Raw genomic sequence first — 17028 nt, 5'->3', positions numbered from 1 at the left:
ATGTAAATCACACTGGTTGGATTTTAACTTTGATAAGGCAAGTTATTGGAGGATCACCTGCATTTCTGGAGCACTGGGACTATTTTCTGACATTCTATGGACACTTTTTTTTTTTTTTTTTAAATGTAGCCTTCATACAAAACATAATCACTTTTCAGGTCCATGCTCACTTTCTGCAGCAGCTATTCTCTTTTAAATACACATACAAAAGAATTATACAGAGGTCAAAGTGAAAGTCATTTGAAAGTGGGAGACATTTACCTTTTACTAAGTTTATTTTGGTAACTCATTCACAAATTGGAAATTAAAAGCATTTGGTCAAACGATTACTCAGACTCTTGAAACTGAGAAAAGCCTTTTCATGTAAACTTTTATAGGACATCAAAAAGACCCAGAAGATGAGTACGTACGGATCACAGGGCAGAGACTGCAAAAGTGACATGGGAAGTATGTCATAAACACTTTGTTCCTCTTCAAGAGTGAAAACAAATGACAATGGAGTTATAAAAAATAAAGAATACTTTATAGTGAATTGTGAAAAACCGCAATGTTTTATACAATGAAAAAATAGAGGAATTGGATATCAGAGCACCTTCATGAGCTATGGAATTAAAAATGACATCTTCTATCTTCCAAGTCATATTGAGAACAAGTTTCCTTATGCCACTGCTCTAACCTAAAAATATATCTAATTATATAGCCTCTGTTTCCAAATGTGACATCACTGGAACCTTTGCTTCCAAGAAAATGAAAATGTTTGCAGAAATCAAAGAAACACTGAGAAATGCATCCGTTTGTAATAAAGGCTATGACTTTTTGAATTGGAGGAACCTTGCTATTCATCGATAATAGAAAAAAACAAAAACACAATAAACGTAAACGTAAACATAAGGTACCAATTTTTGCTTGGATACTGTCTCAAAACTTAACATTACAATAGGTATTAAGGATAACTTAATATTGTAAAAACAATTAAAGCAATACATCATCACACTTGACACATAGTAGCAGTCAGTTTGAGCTCTGTGTGATAAGCTACATTATGTTTCTCCAAGAGGATTATAAGTATTGCATGCCATACTAGGGAAAACATGAAATCAGACAACATATAAGACTTGTGAAAAAATAGAAATACATAGTAACATTCACCCCATCATAGAAAAATAAGAAAGCTCTTCAGTTAGTTCACACTAACGTAGCCATTGTACAGTACAGGTAGGTGGAGGCATTTTCTGTGTTTCATTACTAGTAGCTAAATATTTCTCCTTTTTCTTCTTTGTCACCTTTTCCGATTCATTAGCCACTCAGATGTGATTGAAACTAACAGGAAAAAAAAAAGATTTCAAACAGTTTCAGAAAACGACTAAGTTAGTTAGCAAAGGACTTTGATGAAAAAATTAGCCTCACATTTTTCTGGTGATGGGGGGCTTAGGTTTCCAATCCAGGTACAGTATAAGGGCCCTCTGAGATCTGTTTATTACGCTTAAAGATGTAGCAGTCAATTGATACAAATTATGATGAAATCACAGAGTAATTACTCCCAGAGCTTCAGCTGCAAGGAACGCACTGTTATCGGCTTCCTTTCAGAATAAAATGTCCAAACGAGACAAGCAACGTGTTCTAGAAAGCCTCTGCAACAGCAATGTGTGATCTCCCACCATACAACGTGCAACTGCCTTGTCATCATAGTTTACTATAAGTAGCACCACAAAAACCTATATACATGAGAACTGTTGAATATGATTTATGGTTATTCTCACACCAGAACATATTCTCATCACATTTGCATTTGGAGAGAAATCAAAAGACATCTCCAATATCTGTATTAACACAGTCCTTATTCAACATTTAAAAATGAGGTCTGCCCAGTTTCTGACCACCAAGAGCCACATTTCATATTATTGATCTAGTCATTGCTTTAAATAAACTGTTTATTTATTGAAAATAAAGCTTATCCAGCAAAAACAATCACAATGTCTTTTTTTAAAAACTCAATTAGACAATACATTTGCTTTGGAACAAATATGGAGAATCTGAACCATATCAAGGGTAAGCTGCAGTTATCCTTCAAAGATACATTTCAGTGCGGAAATGACAATGGTATTGACTGATATGTTTATAGTGGACAGAAATGTATACTGAGTATAAAATACTTTGTCCTCAAATTATACAGTTTAGTCATCATCTTGTAGTCTGAATAATATATTTTAATATGTGTGTTGACATTCAATTACACTAATTTTGTATCTGCAAAGGGTCAAGTGGCATTAAGGTGTCAGTAGCTTTGGGACAGACCTCACAGAGAAAAAACAAACAAACAAAACAAAGGCGTTATCACGACCTTCTTACATCAGGATCATAAACAACATGTAACTGGATAGTGCTTTATATTGTTTATAAAACATAAATACACATTGATAGAGGCAGTGACATCATGCTTCATGTTTAAAGACAGGGCAGTTCTTTAAATCTAATATAGTTTTTTTGTTCCTTTAGAAAAATATTTTTTTTAAACTAAACCTCAATAATGTTTCATCTAGTTCTTTAATGACAAAAATATTCCATTTCGATTTGCACACATTCATATTTTACAATCATGGTACATACACGTATATATATACATGTTACCTGTATATATGTATATGCATATAGGCTTATAATAAAATTGTTTTTGTAGTGCACAACATGCCTCTGAAGTTGCCAAATGAAAAAAATACAATAAAATAATGAAACAATAGTTACAATGAAATACTAATAGTAACAGTTAATAGGAAACCTCCTGATTAAAAATAAACAAACAAAAAAGTTTTTTTTTTAAAAGAACAAGGAACCGCAACAGTACAAGAGAAAGCAGAGGTCATTGCAGAACAATTAAACACAGAAACAAACATAAACATTAAAATACATAACAGTTCTCACATACAGGAAAAAAACAAATTTTACAAATTCACAGGCAAAGAAAGGATGCTCACTCCACGACACCAGCCCACCTTTTGTTCCCAGGCCTTGCTTTGTGCTCACTCACCACAACAACCTCAATAAAGAAATAAATAAACGGGCCAGGTGCCTCAGAGTGGTCACACTCACAATAAATGCACCCCCAGCTCGTCCCCGCTGAGAGAACAGGGGAGGTACAGAGACCACTGAGCCCAATGCGTAGAGGTTGGCTGAATCACTACACAAACGGGTCCCTCCTCTGAATAAAGGCATCGGTTCACATCTGATCGATTCTGAGCAAAACACGGAGCTGGTGCGATGCAACAAAATGTCTGTATCTTCAGTTCAAAGACTTGAAAGTGATGGTGTGGATATGCACATGTAGGCCCAGGGTGACAGGGCTCTGTGGTGTGGAGGTGTTTTTACTGAGGTCACCCTCCCACACAGCTGGCAAAAGCGGTATATCTTTTCCTTCCTTTTTCTCATTTGTTTTTTCCTTTTTTTTATTTGGCTCTTTCTTTGTTTTCATCATTTGGCTCCAAAAAGTGATGGTTATCCATCACCTCTCCATTTGAGTCTGTCCAGCTTGTTTGCACTTCCTTCCTTCCATCCAGCTAAAATCTCACTCCGTCCTTACTTTTAATCTGCCTCAGATAATTCGATTCATCTTATCATCATCTTGTGAACATCAAAAAATGGCTCAGCAGAAGACAGTGGCATCCATCTTGCATTTTAGGTTCATCAATTATGTGTCTGTGTGCATGTGTTAAAAATATCTAGCTGCTGCGCTGTAAAGATTCTCTTTGAGCAATGCGCTCCAAGATAACAGTTCTTCTGTGTATGGGGGTTGTGTCCATCTCCTTGTATGAGAGGGTGCAAAGGGGTGTGTTAGTTGGACCGGCATTCACTCAAGGTCCCAAGGGCTCTCGGGGATCTTCGGGCTCTCGGGGGACGAAGACTTCAGAGAGAGGGAGAAACACAGAGAAAGAAGAGTAGAAACAGAGATGGGTAGAGATGGTTCGCATGGCAGGTAGGCAGACGGCAGAAGTACTTTTTTTTTAAACAAAGGAAGTAAGAACAATATTTAGTGGAGGCTGTGAAACTCAGATCCCCAACTTGCAAAGTCCAAGCAACAAATGAAGAAGCGGAGGGGTGTCGAGCAGATGAAGGGTTAGAAGTAAGCGAGCGATCAGCAGTCAATCCCCCACAGGAGGAGACCCTGAACAAAGTGTCCTTCATCCCTCTTTCAAATTTGCACAAATACATTCAGCAAGAGGAAGAAGGTAGAAAGGGATGGAAAAGGATGAGAGCAAGAGCACTGGAAAAGGGGCAACCGGCAGAGGGAACAGGGTGGGGGCTCTGGTGCTTGTTGGAGTGTGAAGTGAGATTATTTTACTCAATGTTATAGGATTCAGAGTATTCGTTGTGACTTAATGTGTTAATTCAGAGCACTTCAAATTCGCAACGTGGATTCAGTTTTTATCCATGTCGCTTGTCCAGTTGCTGGTATTTTTTGATAATACAAAACCAGAATTTAGTCAATGTTCAAGCTCAATGCTGAGGATTTGTAGACCTAACCCCAGTCAGATGCAAATTACTGGATGTTGTTTTTCACCCCTAAATCTGTGAGACTGATTGGCACTGTGCTTGTAGCCCTACTTGCCTCAGCCTCTACTTCCAGCAAGTATAATGTTTATGTGTGTTGATTTGTGTGCGCATGTGTCTATCGGTCAGTCAGAGCGCCAGCAGCGAAGGCGAGTTCAGGGAATCAGATGACTGCTCGCTACTGCTGTTCCTCTGGTTGGCACTGACCCCGCAGGCTCCCTCTGGGTAGGTGAACACAAATGAAGATGTGTATGAGGTGTTGTAGCTGCCAATGGCCGCATCGTCATGGTTACCACCACCACCACCACCACTGTCGCTGGCCATAAGGCATGGGCCACCAGGTGCTGGCTCGCTCAAGCCATAGAAAGAACTAGGAAACTCTACCTCCTGCATTATCCCTGGCTGAGTTTGCTGCTGGACTTGCTGCTGTTGAACCCGAGGCTGGGACTGTGTGGAGGCCGGATGGGATGTGTAGGCAGGAGGCAGAAAGAAAGAGTCTTCCTTCACAGCCAAGCCAACAATGGAGACGGAAGGTTGTAAGGTCTGGGGAGGGAGCTGGGCCTGGACCGGAGGCAGCAGTCCTGAGCCCTGCGGAGGCTGGTCCTGGTATGGGATCTTACAGTTCGACTGGTGGGCCACCAAGACAAACTCCAGGCGCTCCTTCTCTTTCTGCAGCTCAGAGATCTCAGCCTCCAGTTCCGCCTTCTCCTCCTCCAGTATGTCCGTCTCCTGTGGGCAGGTACAGAGAATGAAAAGGAACAGGGATCAAGGGGACAGGGGAGTGGGACAAAGGTGGGTGAAATTGGTGAAGGAGGGAAGAAAATGTGCAGCAGAAAGAGAGAAGATAGCAGTGTTAGCTACGCCAAACTTCTACTTCAGTGTTTTTAGAGGTGGATGTGCCCATCCCAGTATAAATACCTTCCTTAACTTTAGTTTAAATATATGAGGTGGCTTATATAAGAGCTCGTTAATTAGGCCATAAATACCATGGGTGAAATAGTTTGACTTGAGCTAAACACCCCATTCCCACAATCATCTCTCTTAGACACACACATGCTGATTAGCACACTCTTCAATGTTATAGGAGGTAATGTGAATTATGTAATTATGATCATTGCACATGCCGGCAGCTATATCAGGGCCAAGCTCACCGACTGCAGTCTGTCTGTCAGTTCTCGTCGGCGGTTTCTGCATTTGGCAGCAGCCAGCTTGTTTCTCTCTCGACGAACCCGTCTCTTCTCCTCCTCCTCGGGTGTTAGCTAGGATGAAGAGGAAAAGAAAATTGTTTTGGGGAAAAGTTTCGTCTTCGATCTTGAATATGTTGTCATATTGTACAGGCAGCGATGGTGGGGACAATGGATAGGGCAGGCTGCATCACCACACCAGCTGCGGTCTTTTGACATTGGTATAAAGAAAAATGGAAACTTTTCCATTACACATACGCGGTACCTTTTACCGGCTATGTGACAAATCTTTGCCAAAATTGTATATTTTGGTAGATACTACAGTAGTCAAGGAGGTACTCTTTTTTGTTTATGACTTATGCCCCTGAAAGTTTTTCTGCATGCCACTGCTCAACAGCACAGTCCACAGTAATAAGATCTGATTATTTTAGTGCGCATGTAAATGCTAAACCTACCATGCATGTGCATCATATAAGGATCAACAAACAAACCATACAAACAAACACTTACTAACACACCAACATCTCCATCGTCACTCACAGACTCGTCTCTGGTTCGGCGGCTGCGGGTTCTGGACTGACGGCTGGGGCCCGGTGCGGGGCCTGGAGTGTCTGAACTTGGAGGAGTGTATCCAGACCTTGTCGTATAACTGGGGCCTGGCATGTCATACGGGTCAACCAGTGACACCGGCTGGGTCATGGTTGTGGTTCCAGTGGACCCACTCTGTCCAGAGGCCTGGGAAGAGACGAGGGTCGGCTGCACCATCCACTGCAGATCTTGACTGGTGGTGATGGCGGTGACGGTGGGAACGAATGAACCTGGCATCTCCCCGCCGACACTGGCCCCTAGCCCGCTGCCTGCAATGCTCAAGCCAGCTCCGACTGACACACACTCCTGAGCATGAAAGAGTACAGTTTTACACACCATGTCGAATCACTGTAAGTTAATAAATAGATTTAGAAAATGATTATAAATGCAATCTATTGACATTATAATCAAGATCCGAGTTTACATCTGGAAACAGGCTGCTTTATAGCTATAGATGCATCGTGTTATATCGCTAAGTAGATACAGAATGTAACTGAAGTGTGGAAAAGTGTGTTAAATTAAAATTATTAAATCTAACGAAAGGAAATATAGGACATTCCACAATTAGAGGTATAAAGACAAGGGGGAACAGTAAGTCAAAGGAACTTTAATTTTACTAGTTTTGAAACTGTGCAACTTCTGAGGTCACTCTAGGATTAATAAAAGCCCGAATGTGCCGCTTGTCTTTTTTTGGCGGATTAATTTTAGACCTGAGGAGTTCCCTATCGACGTGTATCAACATTCACACAAAAGCGTGTGGAGAGAACGGGGCAGGCGGCTTCCAGAGCGTCCACCTCGACCAATAGCCTCTCTCAGCCAGTGTCTTCCCCCGCCTTCTTCCTCCTCCACCGTCACGCCCCCGGTGTTCCCCTTGGCAACGCAACGTACCAGTCCAAAATAGAACGAGCATTTACGTCACGGCGAGGCCTGCGAGAGGAGAGTGGAGCGCGTGGAAGGAGGGGCGGGGCCTCGGCGCCTACGTAGGAGAGTTCCGAGCGCTGTCATCCGCGCTGTAAACCGAGCACGTTGTCGGAGAGCCGACACCGGGCCGACTGCCGCGGCGAACATCCACCGCGTCGTTGGGATACTTGGTGACACTTTATATCTGGCTCCAGGAACGCACTGATAAAAGCTTAATGGCTTCCTGGCACATCACGAGCCTCCGAGAACAAGTCCGATCGACAGTCTCTTAGAGTCTGATTCATATACATTGAACACGTCCAGCGCTTTGTATCAGGCCCGTGGCTTTCTTCTTTTTCCGTCTCGCAAATCTCAGCTGATGCAACGTGTCAGCAAAAATATGGCTTATGTCACTATAATAGTACATTTTAGGTCATATGCGGTTTTGCCTGTAAGTAGCCACGTCATTAACAAAACACATTCTCAGAGATAAACTACATGCAGGATTTATGAAACATGTTCGCAAGATCATCTACCCTATAGCCTAGATATAGTGTCAGCACAGGTCCTTCTGAGCATGTAGGACCATACATGTAATATGTTGCATGTATGAATAAATAAACAAAGACACAGCTATGTGCTAATATTTCAGACAGAATATGATTCTAACACAGGAACCATGCGTTGTGTTGCCCTATCTAGTCTCTTAACTCTCATTTACCTGCGGAGCACTGGAGGTCGGCGGGCTCCCGAAGGAGTCCACGGAGGAAAGGCACTGGGACTCTATGGATGGAGACGAGCTTCCACGGGATCCGCTGTCGGGGTCGCCGGGGAACCCTTGGTACATCTCCCCGCAGGGACCGAGAGAGAACGCGAGACCTGCAGGTGACAGGGGAGAGCATGTTACCTGCTGCAGCGACGCAGAGGCACACCGGAGAGCCTGGCCGCGCTGTGAACAAAGTGTTCCACGGTAAAAGTTGGACAATCCTGCCCACAGTGTCCGCGGAGATTCACGAATCACTGGAGAAAAGTCTACGATCAGACACGTCCCATGCGTAAAAACGCGTTGGATCACTTTGTTGAGAATAACATCTACAGGGAGAGATGTCTAAGATTACGCAGACTGCCGAGCAGCGGTGGACAGATGTTTCGGACCTGCTTTAAGCGGTACGTTTTGCTGTCCGTTGTCCACGTAAAGTCACCGACTTACCGTTGCCGATCTCCTGGTTGTTTCCCGGTGAGGTGCTCTTGGTGTCGTTCCAAAAAAGTTGCATGAAGAAGCTTAATCCAGTTCCCCGCGTTCAGGGGGAACGTTTCCCAACTCAGCCGGCGAGGAAGTCCTTGCGTTCAGCTTTAAATCCACGGAGTAGCTCTCCTTTACCGTCAAACGTGAGATGATACATCCATAGAGTCCGTTCACTAGCCGCCGGAGGACGTTGACAAGTTTTACGGTGCACGGTAGCAGATCCTGTCTTATGAATGAATCCATCCTCCTCTACAAACAAGGCATTTCTATCGTCTTAGCCCCGCCTCGGAGTTCCGCTGATGACGTACGTGCCCATATTTGTGCCTTGCTGTTGTGTTTGGTATCCTTGGTGACGTTGAGGGAATCCCTCTCCCACTGAAACGGACCAGAAGCTCACCTCGCCGGCGGATAATAATAGACGATTTCTTTATATACCAACACAGGCACGAGATATTTCTCACCGTCTGACAATTTCTGAGAGGAAATTTAAAAAAAAAAACTCCAGAGTGATAAATATGGAAAGTATCTATTTAGGTGTCTGTCTAGTTTGGAACATGTTGGGGTTATGGCTACGTCAAGAGCAGACATTACAGTGTCCTTATAATATCTACAGTCCTGTTCGAAACATTTGAGGAGGGTTCATTTGACGACACATGACCTATATACGATTTTGGAGTTATTGTAGGTTCGCTCTACAGAGAAGATCATATTCCATCGCCGCTCCAGGTCGTCAGGGCTACATTTCATTTAAGCCTGTGTGTCTTCTGATAAACGTCAAAATAAACACAATGCCTTTATTTATGCAACAACGCGAGGGCTTCTTTTTGTCGTCCGTGTGCCGCAATCCCTTCAGGCGTGCAAAGGGAACCCTGCTGAGAAGTTTCTCAGGACACGCCCTCGGGAATCCTCTGCGCTTAACGTCAACCGGGAGGAAGGAGTCCGTTTCATCTCTGCGTGAACTGGACCTGAACTCGGGCACAGTGCCAAGTGTCGATTCACAGCAGGCTGGACACTGAAAAACAGGCAGAGTCACATTTGAGTGCACCGGCAGGACTCGTGTGTCACAGCGGCCCGATTCAGCTGAGAATAAAGACACAGACATGGATTTGGTCCACAGAGGTGTGATTCTGACATGGACAGTGGGCAGCAGTGACGGAATTCGGCGCCTGTCATTGCGAACATCACCGAGCAGAATGTGATTCATTATTATAGCCTACATGCGGACACCAGTGGGAATGTGGCAGGTGGGAGGCTGGATCTGTTGGGGGGGGGGGGGCTAAAATTGGGAAGAAAGGGTGGCAAGCGATGAATGAAAATTTCGAAATGCATCACGCGTTGTGATGTCAAAGAATGTCGCGGGGCGGGCATGCTGCTGTGCGGAGGGCTACAGCTACAGCCGGCGTGTGAGAAGGCGGGAGCGACGAGGGGAGAGCTGGGGGGGAGCGAGCCATTAGTCAGCGCCGCAACCACGTCAGAGACGAGCAGCCACGGAGGACGCTGCCTGTTGTTCTTGTTGTGCTGTGACCCATCCGGGCCGCCGTCGCCCTGCCCCGCCGGGGTGACTAACACTCCCGTCGATGCTCGTCGATCGTGATGGGAGATTGTCGAGATGAATGAATGACAAATGTGCTCGACCTCGGCGGCGACAACATAAGACACGTGGTCAAACTGTCCAACATGTCACAGAAAGCCGCTGTTGCCACGTGAAAAAGACACGTTCAGGTTAAAAGGAGCACCGAGCACCATGTGCTGCCCGCGGGTCTGATGCGTGTGTGTGTAGCGTTCCGTCGCCATGGATACGCCGTTACCTCTGACGCAGGCACGTATAAATTTGGTCTTTTTTGTTATGGCGCCTAGCAACCGGTTTCTGTGGCAACCGGCTCTGAGTGACAGACAGCAGCAGCAGCAGCAGCACAACATGGCTTCCGTGTTCTCTCGGAGCCGAGGACGGCAGAAACTCGTTTTGTGTCAGCGCACTCCGAGCAGCCAGTGGACCTCTGTTGCACGCTCTTCGACGTCAGGCACGAATCAAACACGGAAAGTTAAACCGTCGTTGTTAACATTTACCAAACTCGCATTTTGTTCCGTCCGGCCCGAAGCCTGCGATCGCGGTGCACACGCTTCGCATCGCGCAATACGCACATGTATGTGTGTTTGTTGTAAATCACTGTGTCGAAAGTGTGATCGATGGCACGTGTTACCAAGGACAACCCGTTTTTTTATTGATGTAATAAACAGATCCAGCGTCAGACAACACCAGTAAATGTTGGATTTAGGCCTCATTCAATTGAATATACTTTATTTCATAAGGATAATCCACTCACTATCAATAATGTTTTCAGAAAAGAGAAGTATCTTTGAATTGTTTTTTGTCTAGTGTTGTTTTGTCAATACATCATTTTATATGTGAAATTATGATAACTAATGCTCATTTGCATGATCAATTATCTTAATATGCAGCTTATCGTAGTCAGTTAATCACTTTGTCTCAAAAATGACAGAATGTAGTGAGACATACGTGTCACGATTCCCTGCAGCTCAAGGTAACTTCTTCATTTGTCCAAACCCCAAAATGATTCACTTAAAAAAGCTGAAAATCCTCAATTTTTGGATGATCCTAAAACCATTACATGTTTGGCATTGAGCTTGAAAAGTTACCAACATGATCATTTGATTATCAAAATAATCCTGGATAAATTTTCTGGTTATCGTTACAGTTCTACTTTGAAAGATGTCAAATGGATAGAAAGTTGCGTGTTGCAACAGCTTGTTCTAAGTTATACCTCTATAGGCTGTGCATACACTACATGAATCACTCAGCTACTCATGGCTTCATTTAGAGAGTGGATTAACTAATTCAAGTGAGACTGCATTCCTGTCTCTAAAGTCTAATGTTCCTCAAGAGTCTATTTGTTTACAACTTGTGGTGGTCTAGACTCCAGCGCGGTAAAACATAGACACCGTGTTGTCTAATGCCCTCGATGTGCTTTGTTTTGCTTCCCCCTGTCTCTTAGCATACTTTCGGGAAGCCACTAACTTGCACTGTGCTCATGAGGCCAGCCCCTGTTTCCTTTTGGAAGGCGGGCTGTGTTTGCCTGGTTCGCCTGCCCAAAATATTTGTTACCAGGCAACGGTTAGGCCTGTCCCACCCCAGAGTAGTGTTGTTTACACCCCTTCTGGCTTCATAGCCCAACAACATTGTATAACTCTCGCAGGCTTTCCCCACCTCTCGGAGAGAAATTTGATCGGCCCGTTCTCTGCAGCCAACCAAAATTTCTGTTACCCTCATACCATAGTTTTTCCCTCAGCCGCTCAACAGTTTCCTTTGTCTGCTGTAGTCACTCAGAGCTGTTCCTTTTCAACCGGCCACGCAGAGCAGCAAAACTGAAACCGAGGCTAAGATTGTTGATGGCAACACTATGTTTGACTTGACTTTCAGTTCAGCCTTTGGCTAGAAATCTCTGAAGCTTATTGTTACACGATCTGTTCGGTGGGGGTTCAGGTCTCACCCTGTAAACGTTTAATAACACATCTATTCTTGCCTAAATCCAATAAATCTTTCTTGGCAAAGTAGAAGGCCTTCCTGCACTCCTGTGTAAACATGACTTGTGTACAGTGTATTAACCAAAGTAGTTCAGCTGGAATTAAAAAAGGTGGAGCCCTAATTTTCATTTCTTAATATTTCAGTCGTGGTTCGGTGGTAAACTTTTGAACTTGGGACATCTCCCTTTTTTATTAAAGCAGGACATCTTGAAAATATTCAGTTTGTTGGAGTCTTTTCCTGTTATTTTGCCCCTCTGAGGTAGTAAAAGAAATACAGATCTGCAGAATTCTTTGGCGGGTCAGTGTTCAGTTTCTCCTGTGGTTTGTAGTTGAACCATGCAGGAGTAGAGCTGAGAAACTTTTTAGCTTTTTTTTTGCCAGAGCCAAATAAAAGGCACACTACCTCAATACTAACCTTCCCGATGTGCCGATTCCCTACTGCGTCTGTAGTGTTGATCAGACACGGAAACTGATAGTATCAGATATGCGTTACTGACTTTTGTAGGTTGAATTAGTTCATTGTCTGTAAAAAAAAAAGTTGAAGAAGACATCAGAATTGTAACACATGAGATTGTGGGGTTGTGCTTGTGGGTGACAACATGTTCCATCCATTCATTTTCTGGTGCCTACAGTACATGGCCACATTTAACCACAGGGCAGCAAATGATGCAAACCTGAATATCACAGCAGACAGGTATCCAGACCAGGTACCCACAGATCAGCTGGCTCCTTCCTTTGCAAAGGTACAGAGCTCAAGGATGAGCCCAGACAGCCTGAGAAACTCACTTCGTTAAATCAAATATAAGTCTCATTGATATCAAGATTCATCGTGAGTCAAAGACACGGGCAGCATATAAAAATAACAGTATAGAAGGAGAGAAAGCCATCAACTAATTAAGCAAGAGGTAGAGTTACTTAAAACAATGATTAGTGTCATGAAAGACAAAAGAGTAAAACTCTAACAGGGAATAATGCCCGAATGGCATAATGTCATCTAGTTCCAAGATTTAAAAGAAAGAAAGAAATGAGGAAGTGTGGAATGTTGGCCCCTTGCATACACTAGCCTATACTTTTAGTCTCTCCCCAGACCTCGTGATCATAGGAGGTTGAAACATAAATAGGTGATTGATAAGTGAAGTGTTCCCTCAGTTCCCTCCTCAACATGACGGTCCAGTAGAACAGCTCTGCTCCAGACTCCATGGGATCCCCCTGCAGACGGTCAAACAAAGCTCTTGTTGACTGGATGGGAAAATTCCCATGACCCCTTTAAGTGACTGTGACTGTAAGGAGCCGACGAAGCTGTTTACACTTGTGACTTTCCAGTTTTTCTTGTTCCCTGCTTCAGCACACAGCTCCGCAGCACCTCACTTCGGCCCTGTTTATGTTAATACTTGTGTTTATGTGGCGTAATCCTTCTAGTTAAATAACAAGCTTGTGTGTTTATAAGAAACCCACACTGCACACACGCACAGCAATCATTTACAATGATCTGTGCAGGAAACATTCACTTGGTCATGCGTCAAAGCCTCGATTTTGAGCTCTTCTGGACAGGATTAACTTATTTTAGCGTTTTGTGAGATCATCACTCTATCATCTCTACAATTATTCACAGCGTCAGAACAATTGCCACCCTTTTTCTGTTGTTGCTGTAAGTGCAACCATAAACGTCAGCACTGTGGATAGAAAGCCAGGTAGATGGCTCGGCTGTGTCATGCACTGCATGGGAGTCGGATGCCTAAAGTTAAATGCAATCAGTGGGTTTCAGTATTGCACAGCTCTCCGTGACTCAGACACAAGCAGCGCGTCAATCCTAGCCTACTTTCAACAGGCTCGCTGCCAGACAGAGAGGGAAAGTGGGAAGTCACTCAGTATATTCCGTAAGACACTGCAGTTAAATACAGTGTTGAGGCATTGGCCCATGAGTTTTTCTTTACTCTTAAGGTGTTTCAATTATTTTGTCCGCCACATTTATGTCAATTAATAACAGAAACACCTCTCTATATAATACAAATACAATTCACCAGCAGCACAAACTATATGCTCTGATGCTCGTAGGATTGAGTCAACAGCCCTCTAAAACTACTTCTGTCACAACATTTTATAGTACTACACTTAACACAATTTTCACGGCAGATTTTAAAAATACTTTTACATAGTATTTTTAAAGTGCAGGTATTTTAATAAAATTGACAGCGGCTCTGTTACATTCAAGTGCCACAACAATGAGCCAACGTCATGAACCTGAAACCGAAGTATGGAATTGATCCATCATTCGTTTTTGTTACCTACACTTGAGCTTTTCTGAATTGTGACATGTCAAATGTCACATGGTTAATGGGCTGCATTCATAAAGCTGAATGAAATCATTTTATATTTGGATAATCAATAGCCTCAAAAGTATACTCGAGTTAGGCAATCTATTACTTTCTAACACTGCAATCAGTTTTGTTTTCGAGCTTTACTACAGCACGAATTAAACAGTGACTATGAGATTAAAGTGCTCATTTGAGCTGAAAGATCTATGTTTAACCATTACCGTCACTGATTCATTGCTGTGCAGCCACAACAGGTCTGAGATATCATTTTTCTAATACATACAACTTGTGCTGCACAAATAAGCTTATAAGTTACAGTATGTGTCATGTAGTATTTCTGCCATCATTGAGGTAGATGTGAATAGGCTACTTCCACCTGAAAGAAGAGTGTGGACGCCAACTTCCTCATTCCCCCCACTCACTCTCTGTTTGCTTGTCTCTATCCAGAAGACTTTGTTCCAAACTTTTTTCCTCTGCTCACATCCCCCCTCCCCACTTCTTCTCTCCTCCTTACATAAGGACTGCCCTATTTTTTCAGGGACTAGTAAGAGGTAGGCAAAAAGGGAATGAGTGGGTGAGGAAGAGGGTGAGTTCCAATAAAGAGAGAGAAAAAAAGTGAGGAATGGGGGTATACGAGAGAACAGCGTGTGTGTACATTGCACACGTCAGGAAGACACATGAGTCCCCAACTCCGTCACCTCGCTGTCCTTCTCTGCCCACACACTGCTCCTTCACTCCTCACCCTTTCCCCTTCTCATTTTATCTATCACCTCTTTCTCTGCATCCTCTCTCTCTTTAACACATGTGCTCTACATTGCCCCTGTGAGTGCATCCGCTTCTCACTAGCTGTCTGTGTTGTTGGCAATCTTTGAAATCTCCTTCCTATTCATACATGCCAGAAAGAAATCCTGGGCGGACACGTCTTGAGAAGGACGCCCCTGGTTCGACTCTCAACTGTATGCCTTTCCCCTGCACTCGCACCCCGTTACCTGTCCTCCTTCACTCCATATATTTAAATAAACTTACAAAAATGACCCCTCCCTAAAAGAGAAAGATAACTACAGTATAGTTACTGGACAGCCATAAATACTCAGATGCTCAATGCTTTACATAAGTTTGAAATTAAGACATCAAATCCAACAATATAAGTCTGACAGGGGTAAATTATTTGAAAATGTATTCCATCAGAGTTGAAATATGTTTCACTTGTTTGTCATAAAACATCAAACTCACATAGACAGTTGACTTCAACTGTAATGTGTGTTTAAAACATACAACAACTGATAAGCCTTCCACTATGTTGCAAAGTCAAGGTGGGTAGGTGTAGAAAACAGAGGTCACAAGTGGAAAACAAAAAAGGATCTATATATTAACCTGAAAGGTGTTGTCGTCTAATTTCATTAAAATGTATTCTTATCATAAAGTTGGACAAAAAGTGAAAGTTGCAGCAACAACAGGATGAGGAACGGGGAGTTGTGGAGGCAAATGCGACCCTTGGCATCTCAAATGATCAGCCATCAGTCTTCTCATACTTGTAAATAAACATGCACAATACATACACCCTTCAACCAGTGCCAACACACGCTCACATCTTTAAATACCCCGGCTCTGACGACAGAGAGAGTGCTGCTCATGAAATTTATGCGTGAGTGAGCCCAGGCTAAATTTGCTGCCAGGGAGCCAACTTACGCAATCCTCCGTGGCCTCCCTCCTGTCTATACAATGGCTTCAAATCTCACAGTTCTCAAATCCTCGCAGCCCTCCCCAAATCCCACCTCCACAGCGTACACTACAACTCGGCACTATTCCTGTACCAGCCCCCACCGCTGTGGCATAAAAAAATACCAGCACCTCCAAGAACAGACGCCAGAGCATCCTCACATCCCACAGGACAACTTGGGAGGGGAGGGGGGGATGAGCACAGCTGCTGTTGAAGGAAAAGAATCAACAGTAAGAGAAAATAAAGACTGTGTTAAGAAGGAAGGGAACACAGTTTACAGTTACAGTGTTTCCTGGTTGATCAGACACAAACTGTGTGATCCAAAGCAGTCTGAACCGTTTTAATGTGAATGTGCGGTAATTTTTTAACACAAAAAGAGAAAAGAGAAATGAGAGCCAAGTGGTTAAGCCGTGTGCCACATGGACATACATGCCCTCAAGTAGCAGGTCTCTGGTTCGACTCCCAGCCAGTGTTTACCTTCTCCCTCTGTTTCCTGTCTCTCTCCATGGTCACTATCCAATAAAGATGTTAAAAAAAAAAACAATGACGCAGATTGATCTCAGATAAAGTAAAATTATTTAACACTATTATATTATTGGATAACTGTTAAGCTACAACCAACAGTTATTTCCAATATTTACATTTATAACTGGCCAATTAGAATTTGCCAATCGCTTTAATCGAAAGTGACAAACAGCTGAGGAACATACTTTTTTTTTGTCTGTTTGGAAGTTTCTTGAAACAGCAAACAAATGGAGCAGTTTGTTCTCAGGTTAGGCAGCAGTGTTCCATTATTGGGAAATTGTAAAGCTGCAACTGACAATAATGTTCATCAAAAGATCTCCAAGGCATCTCTAATTATCAATTTAGTGTTCATAAAATTTGGATTAAATAAATGTTCATCATCGTTTCATGATACCAAGTTTTTCTTTTTAGCTGTCAGAACCCCTGAATGTGGAAAAATAAAACTGCCTTGTATGTTGGGAGTCA

At 43.2% G+C, this 17028-nt stretch overlaps 1 protein-coding gene across 4 annotated transcripts; it reads right to left on the bottom strand.

Moving 5' to 3' along the window:
• Positions 1 to 256: 256 nt before the first annotated feature.
• Positions 257 to 9677, bottom strand: fosb (FBJ murine osteosarcoma viral oncogene homolog B). Of its 4 annotated transcripts, none has more exons than XM_035623602.2 (6): positions 8425 to 9677; positions 7936 to 8093; positions 6237 to 6620; positions 5694 to 5801; positions 4927 to 5271; positions 257 to 4763 (listed from the first exon to the last, which is right to left on the bottom strand). In XM_035623602.2, the coding sequence occupies exons 1-6, from the start codon at positions 8486 to 8488 to the stop codon at positions 4698 to 4700; spliced, it is 1125 nt and encodes a 374-aa protein (XP_035479495.1). In that variant the 5' UTR covers positions 8489 to 9677; the 3' UTR covers positions 257 to 4697. The 4 variants fall into 4 exon arrangements, with proteins under 4 accessions (XP_035479495.1, XP_035479496.2, XP_035479494.1 ...); XM_035623603.2 differs by having other exon boundaries at positions 257 to 3895; XM_035623601.2 differs by having other exon boundaries at positions 257 to 5271; positions 6267 to 6620.
• Between the last annotated feature and the right edge of the window lie 7351 nt (positions 9678 to 17028).

The sequence above is a fragment of the Scophthalmus maximus genome, chromosome 11 (assembly GCF_022379125.1).
Source record: "Scophthalmus maximus strain ysfricsl-2021 chromosome 11, ASM2237912v1, whole genome shotgun sequence".
Taxonomy (NCBI): domain Eukaryota; kingdom Metazoa; phylum Chordata; class Actinopteri; order Pleuronectiformes; family Scophthalmidae; genus Scophthalmus; species Scophthalmus maximus.
The sequence above is the reverse complement of the archived record's forward strand: the minus strand, read 5'-3'. Positions and strand labels throughout refer to the sequence as shown.

Coding starts and splice junctions, on each gene's coding strand:
- fosb (XM_035623600.2), bottom strand. CDS start 8,488: ATGCAACTTTTTTGGAACGACACCAAGAGCACCTCACCGGGAAACAAC. Junction 6,621..7,935: donor CGACCTCCAGTGCTCCGCAG/GTAAATGAGAGT, acceptor TTTCATGCTCAG/GAGTGTGTGTCAGTCGGAGC. Junction 5,802..6,236: donor ATGGAGATGTTGGTGTGTTA/GTAAGTGTTTGT, acceptor TCTTCATCCTAG/CTAACACCCGAGGAGGAGGA.